Source organism: Struthio camelus, chromosome 9 (assembly GCF_040807025.1).
Source record: "Struthio camelus isolate bStrCam1 chromosome 9, bStrCam1.hap1, whole genome shotgun sequence".
Taxonomy (NCBI): Eukaryota; Metazoa; Chordata; class Aves; order Struthioniformes; family Struthionidae; genus Struthio; species Struthio camelus.
The window spans coordinates 3,472,649-3,489,353 of record NC_090950.1 but is presented as its reverse complement, the minus strand read 5'-3'; the positions used below and the strand labels follow the sequence as shown (position 1 = coordinate 3,489,353).

The following is a 16,705-nucleotide window of genomic DNA, read 5'->3' as shown; positions in this document are numbered from 1 at the left end:
CTGCAGGGTGCTGCCCTGAGCTAGTGGTCTCCCCTGCTCCCTGCAGCCTTCATCCCCATGGATGCATGTCATAGGCTGCGACTGGGCCCAGCAGGGCCGTTAGAGCAAATTCATGCTTCCCCCTCTGCCTCGCAGCCCACCGCAAGGACAGCCGACATGTCCAGCTTGGGCAGGCAGGGGCTGGCATCTGGCTCACCTAGTGTGTTGGGCTGTGAGATGCCAGGGCTCTGGCGCTGGGCCTCAGGGGACACTTGGCTTATCTTGCGCTTGAAGGACATGAAGAGATGTTGGCAAAGCTCCTCAGGCACATCCACCTCCAGGTACGTCTTCATGAAGAGGTGAAAGCCCTCGTAGTCAATAGGCTGGGGAGAGGGACAGAGGAGGCTGCTGGAGGCACCCTGGGCACATCGTGGAGGGCAACAGAGCTAGCTGGAGCCGCCGGCACGTCGGGGCCTAGCTCTGTGCCGCCGCTCGCCTCACCGAGCAGATTCATGTTTCAGCTTGGCCTCCATAAATCAAGCTCTGCTGGCTCCTGCCTCCTGTGCATGCTGAGCTGCAGCCACGGTGCTGCCTTAGCTGTTTCTTACATTTGGTCAGACGAAATAAATGACCAGAACAGATCTGCACTTAGCCTTTCATTGCAGGGTGCCTGGGGACACCCCTTTGGGGATCTGGAAGTTACAGCAGGGAGGGGAATGGGCTGGGGAAGGGCCACAACAGCTCCAGTATTTTTACAAAAGGGGAAAATCTAACCCCAAGTGCTTTGTCTTGCTTCAGCACCCGGCACTGAATGCCTAACCAGGACAAAGGCTAGATTTTGGGAAGTGTGGAAAACAAGGCCTGGGCATGTGGCAGAAGGAATTAAAATCAAAAAGTGAAGGGTCCCTGCAATGTATCAGCTGCTATCCCTGGAATGAGGAGGGGAGACGATGGATCTGCCAAGGGAAGCGGTCCTGCTCCCTCCCCTCTTTGTGCAGCTTCTTCTGCATGGAAGAACCTTCATCTTCTTCCTAGCAAGGAAATACAATGCAGCATCTGTGCTTGCTGGCTGGTGGCTGCTGCGGGGCACCACTGCGGCCCGGAAGCTGGTGGCCCAGGGGTCATGCTGTGCTGCAGGAGCAGATGGCCACCTGGGAGGATGTCACTCAGGGCTGGCGACACTGCATGAGTCACTGGGACCGGTGGGACAGTTTGCTCTTGCACCTTGGCTGTTTGTCATACCTCTCCGTGAAAGGCGGGAGCCGGGCACTTGCAAGGTGGGAGGGCTGCAGTGGGGTTGGAATGGGTGGGTGTCATTTGGGAGACCCAGCCCTGTGCTGAGCAACTTGTTCAGCAATCCTGGCTCAGAGAGGACCCTAGGAGAAGGCCAGACCCTGCAGCAAGCTGACAGGGGGACCAGCCTCAGGTCTCCCACTGCCTCGGGACACCTGAGCCCTGTGCCTTGGAGTGCCTGGCGAGCATTGCTTTCACACACCTCTCTTCCTGACACCTAGTGCCTTGGCCTTTGCAGGTGTTGGCAACACAAAAGCCTCTGTGGGACACAATCAGCATGCAAAGTGGTCTCCCCAACAGTGGAACGGGGCTTGGATAGCCCAGCAGGACAGAGGCGGGGTCACTCCTGCATTTTATTTGCAGGGAAGCTAAGTCAGGCCAGCAGTGCTTAGAGTTGAGATGGGAGCCAACAGCAAAGTGCTTAAGAGCGGGCAATTTGATGGATCTGCAGAAAAGGCCAGGGATGACAAGAGTAGCAGTGGAACGGCTCAGGTAGCAGCACGCTTGTAGGCCCAGGGTCTCTGCACCTGGAGGACTCTGACAGACTATGGGGAGCTCAGAGGAGGGCTGATGGTGCCAGGGATATCAGTTCATGGCAAAAGGTTAAAGAACGAAATAAAGGCCTTACGGCACGGCCAAGGGGATACAAGAGCGTTGGAGCCAGGGGTATATGAAATGCCTCGGGAGGAGCAATGAACCCGGTGTGTACAAGGAGGCCTGGCTGGCTATAAAGACAGTCCAGCTGGTAAACACAAGAGAGTAAGAAACTGCCAGCACAAAGGCTGATAACGCTGCAAGAAGACATTGTGTAAATCCTTTCTGTGCACGTTTTGCTTGCCAACAAGACGCCTTAAAAATAGTGGATGCAAACGACCCCGTTCCTGCCCTCTACACTTGAGCTAAGCAGGCTGGTAGGACTGGGCTTGTGACAACCTTGCGAGCTAGATCTGCAGTGACAGGGCAGGGCAGCTCCCAAAGGACAAAGATCTCAGCCCGCCCCAGGGCTGTGGGGAGAAGAGCTATGGGGAGGAGCAGGTCAGACTATTTTGGGGGATGGAGAACAGGTCCCATGGGGCAGGGTGAGGAGTATTTTGTTCACAGAAAGGATGCAGGAGCCAAAGAGCCCTTTCCAGCTTTAATCAGGATGTGCTGCCCCGCACGAGCTGAGCTGTGCCTTGAAGGCATTCAGACTCCCCCAGAGCCCACTACGCCTTTCTGTGTCAGCAGAAATGCCACACAGGGAGGAGACGTGTCCCAGAGGAGGAACACGAAGCAGTTGGACCCTCCAGCCCACCCCCAGCCCTGGCAACTATTGTCCTCCTAAGGGCTCCTTGCCTCCTCCTTCCCCCTGCTCAAAGCCATGGCTCTGACCGGGGATTTTGCCACTCTCTCCCACATGTAATTACCTCCTGCATCAAGAAACTTCTTTTCCAATGGCCTTTGTAATACCAGCTGGCATTCTCCAGCCCAGGATCCCACGGTGCACTTGAATGGTTGGGTAGCTTTTGCTGCCCCTCCTCACTGGATACAGCCCACTGATTTTCTCGTTTCACCTCATTTCTAGTGATTATGGCCCCTGTGAAAGGCTCTGTCATGCTGGCACACTAATAGGTCTCTCTAAAAGCACCACTTAGAAGAAATAACCCCAGCTTTCCTTAGGCAAGTGTTATAAGGAACAGGGCCTTCCCACGTCCCAGTTTTGGTAATGCCAAAAGAACTTGCTTTGGGGAAAACGTGAGGAGCAAGAGATGGTAAATCCTCTTTCTGCTTCTGCCTGGCAAAGAGTTGCTCAAAAATGCTCTCAGTGGTGCAGCGTGCAACCAGCACAGCATGATGAAATGGCTCTGGGGTCTCCACAGCGCTGAGATTTGTTGGGACGGCAGTCCTGGATAGGATAGGTTGGTGTGTATGTGGAAGACAGATAGGGAACTGCTCACTGGGATGCTCCAACCTCCCTCCCCAAGTGCATGGCAAGCCTCATTATGCATGGCCACATCAGTGGGGTGGATGGAAAGGGATATTGCTGGAGGCTGGCAGAGAAGCTGCTGATGAGGCTCTAACATGGACCTGGGTGTGTCAGTGTCTTCCCCAGCCCTGGGCAACATGGGACCACAAGGAGGGGTTGGGAGGTAGATAGACAGGTTGTTGTGTTAAGACTTGCCTTCTCTGGGGTGCTTTTATCTCTAGGAGTTGGGCTGGGCTGGAGGAGCCAGCTGAGGGAACCGGGAGGCTCCCAGGAGCTTCTGCTTTCCTGGTGGGGCAAAGAAGGCTGTGGAGAGGCTGGAGGAGAAACCTTACCTGTTCTGGGTTGTACCTGGCGAGGACGCCGTCCCCGTGGAACTCCTCCAGGACATCCTTGAGCTTCTTGGTGGAGTCTGGGGAGACAAAGGCATTGCACTGAGCATAGCATCAGTGAGCTCGTTTTGCCATTAGATCCCTAGCAGGATGTGGAGATTAGTTTACCTGAGGATATAAAATCTCTGGAACAACCAGGTCCCCTCCATGCCTGGGAAGAGGCCACCCCTGCACTGCTTTTCTCTTCTTTGGAGGAGGCATGGTGTCCTGGGTGCGTTGCAGCAGACAATTGCCTTGTTGCCCGAAACTCTCCTCTCCAGCACCCCACAGCAGTGCAATGTCCCACTCTGAATAGGACTTGCCCTGCTAATGCTGGAGCTGGTCATCCAAAACCTTTGCCAGCCAAACCTGCTAGACCATACAGCCTGCATTTCCCTGCTGGCCACCTAAATACCACCATTTCTGAAGCTAAACCTAATCCATTCCAGGTTGCTTTTGGCATGCCCTGGCCAACCGTACAAATGTGGGTCAGACTCAGAGGAGGATGGAGATGGGGGTGATGCGAAGCCACATTGGCCCCTTCAGCAGACCCACGTTTCCCAGATCCTCTGCGCTTTTGTGGGTAGCAAAGCCCTGGATTCAACTAACAAGAGCAGTGCTGCACCACTGTGCCTGGCCTGCAGGGAGCCCAGTACCAAGGCTGGGACTGACTCCGCTCCAGGAGGAAGAAGCTGCAGTGATACCATGGGCACACACCCATCCATGGGGCCTGGAGAGCAGAGTCCCCCTGCAAGGGAGCTGTGCACATCTCTGACTTCCCAGCATGGAGAGCAGCTCCATGAAGGTGCGAGGGAGGGAAGGATAGAGACTGCCTGGGGAAGCACTAGAAATACATGTAAAGCTTGCAGGCCGGCATGGGTCCTGCTTCCTCATACCTAAATGAAAATGAAACCAGACCTACAGTGAAGCTATGGCACTGCGCAAGGAAATCCCAGGCTGCTCCCCTCACTCTGCGATCTCTGAGTGCATACCTGGCTGCTCCCCCTGCATGGCTGAGACATGCCCTTGCTGCTGCTGGCTGGGGCAGGCAGCTGGCTGGGCAACCCTCATGCCACCGTGGTCCTAGCACGCTGCCCTGGTGCACCAGTGTCTTGCCAGGACTGTATCTTCCCTCGGCCCCTCCTGCACATCTCCTTGGCATTTGGCTTGGCTTAGTACTCCCTCACTGAGAGGTTGCAACCACTGGTACCTTCTTGCTGGTAGCCTAAGTCTTCCTCAGTCCTTGCACAGTGCCCTTGGCCACTTGGCTGCTCTGGGATGTGTCAGAAGGGAAAGGGAGAGGGCCATTGGTCTGCACAGATCAACACACAAATAGTGAATTGTATTTCCCTGACTGAGCATCCTCAGAGCTGGAGTGGCTGTAGGGAGGGGACACTGGTCCTTCAACAGCTAGGAAATAAGAGAAAAAAAAAAAAGATCAAGAAGGGGAAGGAATTTAAGTCCTAATATTCAGACTCAGACCTCCGAACCTACTCAAGAGCCCATATAAAAGGTTCTCTAACACACCAGCTTGTTAATTAGCATTAATTATTCTCTCCAAAGAGGGGATCTTGCTGCCTCCTGTTCTTCACAGCTCTCTACTGGAGACACAATGTAATAGCTGGGGCTGAGGCTCAGTGCTGGACCATGAGCGTCCAGGACATCGGGCCATGGGAAGGGGCACAGGAAACAGTGATAAAGTGACATGTTGATGGGATAAGGGAGGCAGGGCACCATGGTGCCATGGCTGGTCCTGGGGCTGCAGAGCCCAGCTGGGGGCCAAGGTGGGCATGAACCCTGCTGGGAGGTTGGGGGTCCCAGCTCAGGATGCGTGGGAGCAGCAGAGGGGCTCTGAAGGCTGAGTAAAACCCTAGTGAGTCCCTAGCCCTGCTGCAAGCTGCCCTGGGAAGCAAACGCTCCATAGATAGGGTGGCGCAGCAGCCCTATGTGCCCCTAGACAGCCCCACACTGGACCTGGGGACACAGTGTGGCTCCCAGGAGGTGGATGCCCTTGTGGCTCTCAGGGCCCCTTCACACCTCTGTTGGCCACATTTCCATGAGACACCTCCCATTCACACCGATGATGGGGGGGGGGGGGTTGCTTTTCATCGCTAGTTCCTCCTAACGTCTCACCAAAGGCTTTTTCCAATGTTGCATGTTATAAACAGTGTGATCTGGATTGAAGTTAATCTGTTCCAGAGACTTTCAATTATAGAATGACATCCTATGGACTTTTTAAAACAGCAAGGATAGCTAACTCACAGAACGGCAGGAAGGCAGAGGCCGGATGAGCCCTCCAGGGAGCTCCCATCCAACTGCCCCAAATGGGGCCTATTTTTAAGCAAGGTTGGGTTTGGTCAAGTTTTGAGTGTCTCCAACGATGGAGATCCCCCAGCTCGCTGCTCCTGGCCTCTGCGTCATAGCACTCTCGTGGGGAAGAGATTTTCCCTTATGCCCAGTGGGAACCTTCAGTGCTGCCACTTTTGTCCATCACTACTCAACCTTTCACTGAATAAGCATCCTTTTGAGAAAAGCCTGGCTCCATCTTCCCTGTAACTCCCTTTAGGAAGCTGAAGACGGCGCTAGCTGCCCCCCCTCTTCCCCTTCCTTTCCCCAAGCTGAACTGACTCTCATGGGCTCCAGCTCATGAGCAGCCCTTCACTTCACTCCCTCTGGTCTGTCCTTGTGTCCCCCATACAGGGGAGCACAAAACTGGCCACAGAAATCCAGATGTGGCATCGCAAGTGCTAAGTGGAGGGGAACGACCACATCCCTCAGCCTGCTGGCTACACTCCTGCTGATACGTTCGGGCTGGCGGGGGTCTCTCATTGCTGCTAGGGCATGCTGCCCTCTCACGGCCAGCTTGCTGCCCACCACGATTCCCAGGTCTCTTTTTGCAGAGCTGTCTCCCAGCCTGTCCTGTTGCACAGGTTCAATGCTTGTCCCAGTTGGACAGAAGGATGCTAGACAGGCTCTAGGTAAAGTCGAAGTGCTTTGAAGGAGAAGTTGTGGAAAATACTGCATTCGGACTGTGCACCCCTGCCTTGGGGAGGGGTAAGGATGGTTCCTCTGTGACGGACTTAGCCTTCAGAGGGAAAGTACGTTTCTTTTGCTAGGCAATATCCCTTCTGCATGCTTGCAAGCGGCGCTAACATTCAAAACATTTCTACCTCCCTGATTAGTCCCTCATGGATCACATAAAGATGACTGAGTGGTGTCTGGAGATGGAAAGGATACTCACAGTCTTATAAAACACCATTTGCCCAGCTCTTTCTCCAACAGCCCTCCTGGAAACGCAGCTAGGAATGCTGCAGCTCGCCTTCCCGAGCTTCCAGACCACAGAATTTCTTGCCAAACTTTGATTAAGAAAATGAAGGTGCTGCATATATTTTGAACTCAGCATTACAGATGGCATTTTATTGTCTGTGATTAAATAAAACAGAGCTGGCAGGACTAGATTCAGACAGTGATACTCCACATATATCGCTGCCCACAGCCCCACCTCACAACACCTTGGACGCTTGCGATGTGCCTGGGAGACAGGTCCCTGGGGCTGGAAACATCAGGGCAGGGCAGTTTGCACTGTTTTATTTGGATTTGGAGTCAGAGCCCCACCAGGACTGTCAGTTTTGACCAGGTTTGTCTCAACCCTAAGGCATAGGATGGGTTTAGAGGTCACAAAAAGAATGCATTAAGCAAGTCAGGCTTGGTGCCAGACTGGAAACAGGAGGCTATAAACAAAACAAACTGGAGCCTTGGTCCTATTCTAAGTTTAACACCTGGTTACTATGCTCACTGTTTGCATTCCGTTATTTGGGAGCCCTGGGACATGTCCCAGCCCTGAGGACAGCACTGGCAGGCTGGTGTGCAGCCAGGGGCTCTTGGGCTGGGGGGTATCTCAAGGCTTGGGGCTCCCCGATGCTCTCCCACGCAAACGAAGGAGCCGAGCTCATCTGGGGGCTTGTTATCTCTGCAAAGCAATGTTTTTTCTCAGATTTTATAACCCTCTTCTCCGTTGGTCCTGCGATCCTGGCTGGGCCTTCTTGCTCTTCCTGCCCTGCTCTCAGCACCCCCTGGGCTTTACCATTTCTCCTGTATCGCCCACCACAATGAGCATGCATAGTACAACTGCTCTCCTGTACTTGTGACCTCGGGGACATCATTAGCTGCTTCTGACGCTATCGCAGTCCTGACGAAGGCAGGAGGCTCTGCCCACCTGAAACAAGCCATAGAGCAGCTCTACACGTTCAGGAACAGCCAGTCTACTTTTCTCGGTGGCGTTTGACTTTGCTAACAAGAACGGGGGCCGCAGAGGAGCCCTGGCGCCAGCAGTGCTACGGGATGGGGGCAGGAAATCCCAGCAGGCTGCAGGCAGCGCCGTGGCATAGGGGGATACCCCAAATGCCGTGAGCTGAGGGGGTAGAAGGTGCCTGTGCTCCCTCCCTCGTGAGATGAGGCCTAGCTTGGCAGCCAGCTCATGACATGGAGCCGGCTCCTGTACAGAGAAGGGGACATGCCCTCCCCTCGCTCCCAGGAGATGGAAGAGTACTGTCCTCCCCACACGCCCCTGCCAAGGGAACGGAGACAGCTTCAAACCAGTGCCATCACTGAAATTACTAACAATATGTGAGAAGAGCTACTTGATAAGCTCCGCTAGTGGAGGGTGCTTCCTTTTAATGCTGCTGGCTGGGAGCTCGGGGACCCCAGAGGGGACGGATCCTGCTGTGCCTCCCTGAAGTCCCTGGCTCTGCTGGCTTGCCCTACTCCACTGCCATAAAAATAGACCCTGATTCCACAGGAAAAATCTCCCCGAGCTTAAAATCCAGGGAGAGAGCCAAGGAGCGAAAGCCCATCCCCATGGCTGTGCTGTTGCACACACAGAAGACAGAGAGCTGCTGGGCAAGGGGTTCTGCAGCAGCTCAGCAAGGCTTGGCCTCACTATCAGGCGTGGGAGGAAGGTCTGTGCCCGGATGCAGGTGAGCCATGCCAAACCCTTGTCCAGGCCCACAGCCTGTGGCCAGATTTCCCTGCATGACCTGTAGCAGTAAATTGCCAACCCCAAATCTAAGATACCATCTAGTTCCTCAGCAAGTCAGCAAAGAAGGGTAGGAATGGTCCGGCACAGACTAATGGGACTTGTAAAGCCTCCACCTTCCTCCTAGTGATGCTCTCAGCGGGCGATTTCCCGTAGCCCCCCGGCATGCGTGCCGGCGAGCGTGCCGGGCGCCGCGGGATACTCACAGTCTGTGTACTGCTGGAGCTGGGCGAACTCCGCGGGGCTGAGCGAGATCCACCCGCCATCGCTCATCTTCCAGGCGGCTGCGCAGCGGCGTCGCAACGGAGGCGAGCGAGCAGCCGTGCTCGAGCTGTGCTGCAGCGCCAGGAGCTGTCTGGGCTCCTTGCCGTGGGGCCCGGCCAGCTGCCTCGGTCACATCAGCTCCGCAAGAAAGGCAGCGGGCTCTTGTCCCACAGGCACCGTCCCCATGGCCCCGCAGGCTGCAAATTCGTGAGCTTCAAAGCAGCTGAGCTGAGAGCATCCATTCAGCATCTGCCTCCCTGGAACGGGGAAGAAACAGAGGCAACAGGATTACTGAGGCTGCTGCCTGCTCCCAGCCATTGCTACACGCCGACCGGTTCTTGCCATCGCACGGCTGCCCAGTGCTGCCACCGGCCTTGGCCCCCACGGCTGGCGGTTTTCGTCCTGCAATCCCATCTCTACCAGGGCTCCCCTCCCAGGGGAGCAAGGACAGCGACTGGGGTCATCAGGGCTGGCGCAGGTGGTTTCCGAGCTGAGAAAACGGGTGCGACGGTGTTTTTGCAGGCAGCGAGAGCCCGGTCCTCTGAGGCGAGGTGGCTAGGACCTCTGCTCCGGAGGCGGCAAGGAGGTACACAGCCAGGTCCCAGCGCGGGCGCCTTCCCCAGGCATGGGGCTGCAAGAGGGAAGCGGGCCCAGCGTGCACGGAGCCGTACCCACTCTGAGTGCAGCGGCAGGCTGGCAGAAATGAGGGTGAACGCGGCAAGGTGCCCCCGAGCACCCGACCGCCCCCGAGGGCTGCGAGGCCCAGGGCTCGGCGTCGCTGCGAGACTCTCCTCTCCCCAGGATGGAGCTCGTCGCAGCCGCTTCGTCACCCGTTGCAAAGACTGCAGCTCTCGGCATCCAGAGGATGCGGCTCAATAAAGGTCACGAGCCGAGGATGGGGCAGCTTTCTGTCGCTAACTGCGAAAAAGGCAAATGCCGCAGGCGGAAAAAAAAAAAAAAAAGGAGCTCGTCATCCATCAGGCACGCAGAGGAAACCCTCCGTCACGCTCAAGGAGACTAAGGGGAGCTCACTAAGAAATAACACAGGTGAGCCCTCTGTGCCCACTCCGTAACGTCATGGGGTGTGAGCCGAGGCTTCCCTGCTAAATCTCCAGCTGGAGGTGCTTTGAGTAGCGTGGCGTGGCCTTTCCAGGTCGCTAACCCACACCGCTCTCCCACGGGCTCAGCACAGCCCTCTAGCACCCGGGGCTTGGGTCTAAAAATTGCGCTGCGTTAGGAGATGCTACAAACAAGAGGGATTCCCTAGGCCGGAGAAAATGGGAAATGCCAGTATAACGCAGTGAAAAACGATCCACTGCTTCCAGCTAGATATTTACCACATACGTTTTCAGGGGGAATTCAGTACGATCCAAGCAGAAAGCACTATTAATTAGCAAATACGCAGCTCATGAGGCCTTGAGGGCAGGGGGTTTGATCAAGTGGAAACTCAGACTGGGCCTTCATCTGTGAAACTGGTCATGACCTTTAGATGCCTCCTGGACCCAATAATCCTTTTTGAATGAAAACCTATGTTTAAAATGGAGTGAGAGGGAACATGCTCAAATAAGAGAAGTGCTGGAAAGACCTGTGCCGCAGAGGAAATGTCAGAGGGCCTCAAAAGAAGTGGCAGTCTCCGGCTGGTCACTTTGCAGGCTTCAAAACGTATTCGCGTCTTCACTTAACTGAATCAGGTTTGGGGGGAAACGTCAGCTTCCCGAGACAGCGTTTGAGACAGTGGTTCTTCAAGGAGCAGATGAGAGCAATTTGATCATGATTTTAGGGCCATCTCCCTGCTAAACGTTGCCTGCCAGTTTCCCCCAGCCTGATTTGACTAAACGGATCAAGCAGACCACGGGGAATCTGCGAAAGGCCAACTGACTTCAGGCAGCGTCCGAGAAGCGCCCTCATCCGTCACGTCTGTCTGGCGGGGGGGTGCCCGCGTCACCTTTTCATTAGAGGGAAAAGGCATTTGATTAAGGCGGATGAGTCATTTCGAGCGTGCGTGGAGCAGGTCGGGGGGGGGGGTTGCGCGTTTCGGGGCAGGCAGCAAGTGCTCAGCTCGTCGCGACACGCTCGGCAAGGCCGTCCCCTCCGACCTTCCCAAGCAGCTCCTGGAAGAGATAAGCCAGGCCTCAGGAACACCTTTGCAACGTGGCTGAGACCCCCTTAGTGCCCCTGCACGCGCTCCTGGTGGGATGAGCCAGGTTTCATGTGCTCCGCTGGCCCCATAGACCTCCTGCCAGCGCCTCCTTGGACGGCTACAGAAGGGATGCTCTGTGGTGTCCCCTGCTCTGCCCAGGGCACTTAAACCCTTGGCTGCGAGCTGGATTTCCCCAGGCAGCCCGTCTCTGTGCCAGGCTGCCTTTTTGGCCAGGAGCTGGCTGGAGGAGCTTCAGCGTCTCCCCTTCTCCTTGTACTGGAAGGTAACGAGTGATCTTGTTTCAGATCAACCCTTTGTGTCTGTCTCCTCACACCTCTCACCTCTCCTTTGCTAATAGCTGCTTTTCTACAAGGCAAACTGCTCCGGATGCAAGCCCAGCCTGGGTGCTTTGTGGCTTTTACAGGCTCCACGTGCGTTGTATGCTGCGTTTGCCGTTCCACTTTCCTGCAAAGTCTCTCTCTATTTGAGAGAGGAGATACGACAAGCTTCACACAGCTTTCGCTACGCGGGCAAAGGGAAATCCCTGTTTGCTGCTCTGGTTCTCCTGCCGCTCACGGCAGCGGGCAGGTGGACATCCAGGTCCCAGCTAGTCCCAGGCACAGGCCTCAAGGCTGGTGTGCACAGCTGCGGGGGACCTGCGGCGCTGCCCGTACAGCCCGGCTGCCTTTGCTCGGCTCTGCCAGCTTGCATGGGCTGCCTAGGTGCCTCCCACCCGCTGCGCTCCCCCTCCCACAGCCCCTCTCCCCACTCCTTCCTCTCAGGTTAAAATACAGCTTGTGTCAGACTCGATCTCCTCACGGGAGACTCGCCGGTGGCTTGCAGCAGCGAAGGGAGGAGGAGGAGGCACAGGATTGTTACCACGAGGATATTAGCTGCCTTCTGGAGGAGCTCAACACGTGATCAAGATGTCAGTTTTGGGCCCAAGTGGATGATACTTCTCCCAGAGTACAGCGGCTTTTAATAGCCTGTCGCTGCAGCACAACTTCCACCTCCTGCTACGAAAAACGTGGCTGCCTGGCCAAAGGCCTTGAGCAAATATAATTTTCTTTACTGATGTTATTTTGGCTCTAACACCGGCCCCTGCAAACAGCCTGGGGCAACACACGGCACAAATGCAAAGCGCCGTCTTGGTGGAGGAGGAAGCACCCTAACAGCATCCTCAGGGCTACAGAGAGGACAGGGACTCATCACCACGGGGCAAGCGGTGGCTGAGTGCCCACACTTGCTCCCAGATGATGGCCAAGCGGGTTTTCCAGCTGCGGGAAGTAAACGCCACCAGCCTGGTAGGGAGCGGGTGAAACCGAGCTCTTAAAGAACTGCTGCTGCCCCATGCCTAGAGAAAAGCAAACCAACCTCTGCGCAGCCGGTACCTACCCTGGGCACAAGTTTGCTGGAGCAAAATGACACAGATCAGCTCAGCCCTTGCGCCCCCGAGGTGCTGTCCAGGCAAGCGTGAGCGCTAGTTTGGAGCAAAACCCGCTTCGCTGTTATGCCCTTCAGAGTAACCCTGAGGAGAGGATGGAACAGTTGCTGCAAAGGTAACGGAGATCAAGTATTAAATGTACCCGTTGCAGACACGCTTTTTTTCCCGTTTGTTTCAGTTAACAGCAAAGATGTCAAGGAGACAGTGCTTTGGGATGCTCTAACGATACAAATGAGGCAATAGCTGTTGGGGGAGAGAGAGGAGAGCCGCTTTCTAGAGAAACACCGTTCCTGCAGCTTATTGCCTCAGAGGCACTAGCCCCACCCCCAAGGTCCCCCCCACGGCAAGCTGTGGGGACATGGGATGCAGATGGCGTGTGGCCACCATCCAGGGCGGCCATGGGGACGCGCAGGCCACCCAAGCACGTATCCAGGTGCCCCCCACGCTCCAGAGCCACTAGCCCCAGCGCTGGGGTGCCAGGGAGCAGGTAGTGGCCCCACGCCGTGGAGAGGTGACTGGCAAGCAGGTGAGATTAGCCACCAGGCAATTCGACCTGCCGGCGATCTTCCTGCCCCAAGGATGCTCTGCAAGAGCCGAGTAGCCACTTCTGTCCCCAAAAGCTCTTCCATGTCTCACCTGCCACTGCTTTCCCTGTCCAGGAAAACATGAGCAACATTTGCCCTGTTTAGACGAGATAAATACGGCTGTATTGTATGAGAGACATGCTCCAGTGCTTCTGTGGGCCTGCTAAGGAGATGCAGCGCCAACGGGCTGCAGAAGGGCAGGGTGGCTTCCTGCACGCAGCCTCGACACCCCTGATTAAATCCAGGCCTGAGGAGAGGAGCCATGTCCCTCCAAGCTGAGAAGGGTTGGAGGCAGAGATGGAAGGAGGAAAGGTGACTGGACAGTCCAAATAAATACGCCTTTTCCAAGGGAACCATCACAGCAGGAAATATCTGGGTGATACAGGGGTGTTTTGCAGTCCCGGGACGCACACTGCTGATGGGAGACAGCCCTGGGACCGGTGCCACTGCCAGGGCTCTTGTGCTTAGAAACCCCATCCCACCGCCTGCGACTCGTCGTCCCCAGCACAGCACTGCAAAAACACAGCCAGGAACGTAGCAAGGGCCGAATTTCTGCTGCCTTGAGGACTTCCCGGGCCTCCTCTCCCACCAAGGCATTGCCACCGGTCCTGCAGGTTGGGCAACCTGCCTCCACCACCTGTCATGTCCCGGCTCCCATCCCCACGGCTCTTTGTTCTGACTTCTCCAACCGGGAGTAGGCTGGACACAATGTTTTTAGGGCTTTTTCTTTCTGGTGAGAAAAATACTCACAGTCTTCCCAAGGCCACATTGGTTTCCTAGGGTTCTTTGCCTTGGGAAAAAGGACAAGCCAAAATACTGTGTCCGAATGTTTCCAAAAGGAAAGTTTGTCTTGAGGTGTCTCCTAGATTGGTTCAGAAGAATTCAGTCTGCAAGAAACCCTCTCCCAGTATAAACATACTTTCTGCTCCCATGCAAAAGAGCTGTTTAGCTTGACCAGAAACTATTTTTTATCTCACAGCTACACAAGAAGAGGCTGAGATAGCAGGGTTAGTTCAGCCTGTAGAATAGGAGGGGATCTAGCTGCTTTTTTTCAGCTGCTTAAGACAGACCCAAGTTGCAGCATGGGAAGTTCCCACTGGACATAAGAGAAAATCTCCCCCCCCCGTGATGGTGGTCAAACACCAGAACAGGCACCAGAGAGTTGAGGGAGTATCTGCATCCTTGGAGATATCCAAAACTTGCTGGGACAAGGCCCTGAGCGACCTGGCCAAGCTTTGCAACAGGCCTTGCTTCAGGCAGGTCAGATGGCAGCTTGCCAGAGGGCCCATCCAACCTCCGCCCTCCTGCAAGTCTATGAATTTGCAAAAAAATAAAGTTTGCAGCTGCAATCTGAACTGATTTCCATTCCCCGCCTCCCAGCCTCTGGAAAACCCTCAAACCTCGTGAAGCCAGGACTGCTGCCAGTCGCAGCCTGCTAGATAATGTGTACCAAGCCACTTCTGTGACGGATGGCAGTAAAAACATTCATCATTTCCTTTAATGAAAGGTTACAGGGCACCACAAAGAAGGACAAGAAAAGCAAAGCCAAGCACAGTTAATTGGGCCATCCCAGGGGCTTTCCCCCAGCAGTTTCTGGAATAATAAATGCTACTTCTGGCATGTCAGTCTTACATTTCAGGAAGGGAAGGAACAAGCCTCCTTAGGAATCCAGCTGCTGCTCCTTGGGCGTCCTCTGAATTGTCAGTGGCAAATTATGCTGTATTAAATCAAATTTGCCTCTTTCTAAAAATAGCTCCCCTACTAGTGTTACAAATAACACTGGATTACCCTAACTGAAAGGGAGTCCTGGGAAACGTCCCCTCTGCCCCCTCTGCTGCTTTGTGCCACCGCCACCATGCCGTGCAGCGTGCTTTGCCCCTCGGCCGCTCTCCGCTGCTTGCGTGGGTTTTGCCTTTTTGCCCAGAGCAAACACGTTGCCAGCAGCAAGGCATGACTGCAGGACTATTAAAGTGGCTGGGGGAGGATGAAGAAGGGTGGAGGAGGGGGAGCCGGGCTCCGAATGGCCTCCCAAACCCACTGCAGGGAATCAGCCGGTTCTGGAGTCGTCGCGGTACCCGGGGCTCTCTGTAGGGCTGTGGAGCATCCCGCTGGGCCCGCGGCTGGGGGCTTCCCCTTCCTAAGGGGTCTGTGAGAGGTAACCACGGAAAGCAAGCCGGGAGGTTTTGATTTGCTCTCCTCGTTTGCTGGCTCGCGGCACGGCGGGACCGGCAGACACCGAGTCTAGCAGCGCCGGAGCAGGGGAACCCTCGGCACCGCCGCCGGCGACTGTGGGGAGAGCTGCAGGCTCCGCAGCAGCCGGGGCCCAGCCATGTACGGCCTGAAAACGTTCAAGTCAACAACGGAGGTGCCAGGCTGGACCTGGCGAAGGGCCAGGCCCCGCCGGCGAGCGGGGCTGGGGGGAGGCCGCAGCTGCCCTGCGGCACGGGGAGCGAGCGTGTCCCGGCATCCCACGAGACAGAAGTGCCGCTCGGCACCCTCGCCGATGGAGCCTGCGGGGCCAGGCAGGCTCCCGGGAATGGCACCGGGGAGAGGAGGGGAGCCGCTTGGCCAGCTGGCCATCCGCGCTCTGCGGCTTGGCTACCCGGGAGCATCAACGTCGGCCCCTGGCTGCCCGCAGCAGCTGAGGACCAAGGTCGCCCGGCTGCTGGCCCTCCCCGTAGCACATGACGTAGCGTGCGTCCGGGCTCCTGAGCCTCTAGAGCATCACTCCACGATGGTCCCTGGCCAGACGCTCCGTCCCCTTTCCCATCCTGGCGGTGAGATGTGTCAGCGCTGTCCCCATCACATCAAGACAGAGGCGTTTGGCCACCGGCCACCCACCCTGTGGCAAGCTGAGCCCTTAGCCAGGTCCTTTCAGGAGAAGCAGCTTTTGGAAGACCTTCTTTTACGACATGACCCCCTTTTCCCTCTCGCAGCGCAGCCATCCCAGGCACCTCACCTGCCCTCTCTGAGGCCACTGCTGGAGATCTAATTCCACAAAAGCTGGGGCAGAGCGGCCACAGGCGATGATTATGGTGGGCCACTGGCCTCCAAGCACCTGCAGAAGAGCCTTTGCTCCAGCAGAGCCTTTGCTCCAGAGCCTTCATCTTTCAAATGGCTTCAAAGCCTTCATGGGATGCGTAGAGCCTTGCCCTGGCCCTGGGAGATTTCTGTTTCAGACACCCATTGGGAAGGAGACAGACTGGCTCCGCTGGCTGCCAGGGGTTGCGTGCAAGGAGGGAGCGCTCCTGCCGTGCACACACACACACGCGCACAAGAAAGCTGGAGCTTTCTAGTAGCTCTGATGCGCGTCATGGCCCTGAAGCCAGGCTCTTTTCCGCATCCCTTGCTGCCAGCTCAGCCCACGAAGAACCACAGTCTCACTCACAACATCTTCTCCCAGGGCAGAAGCAACACGGGTCCCTGCAGGAATGGCATTTTCCAGCCTGCTCGACCCGTCTTTCTTAAAGATCAGCCTATTTTTGAGTTGCACTGGGGAGAGGCCCCTTAGGCAGTGGGTGGAGTGTGACTCCCTCCTGTCCCACCGCGAGAAAAAACCAACCAAGTCACGCTCAAAAGATTTTCTGCAGTTACATGAGAAGGCACTTTTCTGCGTTTTGCTGGCCCTGCCG

The 16,705-nt window shown here is 56.0% G+C and overlaps 1 protein-coding gene across 5 annotated transcripts in view; it reads right to left on the bottom strand.

Moving 5' to 3' along the window:
* The window catches only part of DGKG (diacylglycerol kinase gamma), a 53,350-nt gene that overhangs the window by 33,884 nt on the left and 2,761 nt on the right, over positions 1 to 16,705 (bottom strand). For 4 of the 5 annotated variants that reach the window (XM_068953997.1, XM_068954001.1, XM_068954000.1 and 1 more), the window contains exons 2-4: positions 8,848 to 9,162; positions 3,571 to 3,647; positions 197 to 362 (exon numbers count right to left, since the gene is read on the bottom strand). In XM_068953997.1, the coding sequence (XP_068810098.1) occupies positions 197 to 362; positions 3,571 to 3,647; positions 8,848 to 8,914 (310 nt within the window). In that variant the 5' untranslated portion in view covers positions 8,915 to 9,162. Of the gene's footprint in view, positions 1 to 196; positions 363 to 3,570; positions 3,648 to 8,847; positions 9,163 to 12,440; positions 12,574 to 16,705 lie in introns of all 5 variants that reach the window. The other variant, XM_068953998.1, reaches the window with a different exon arrangement.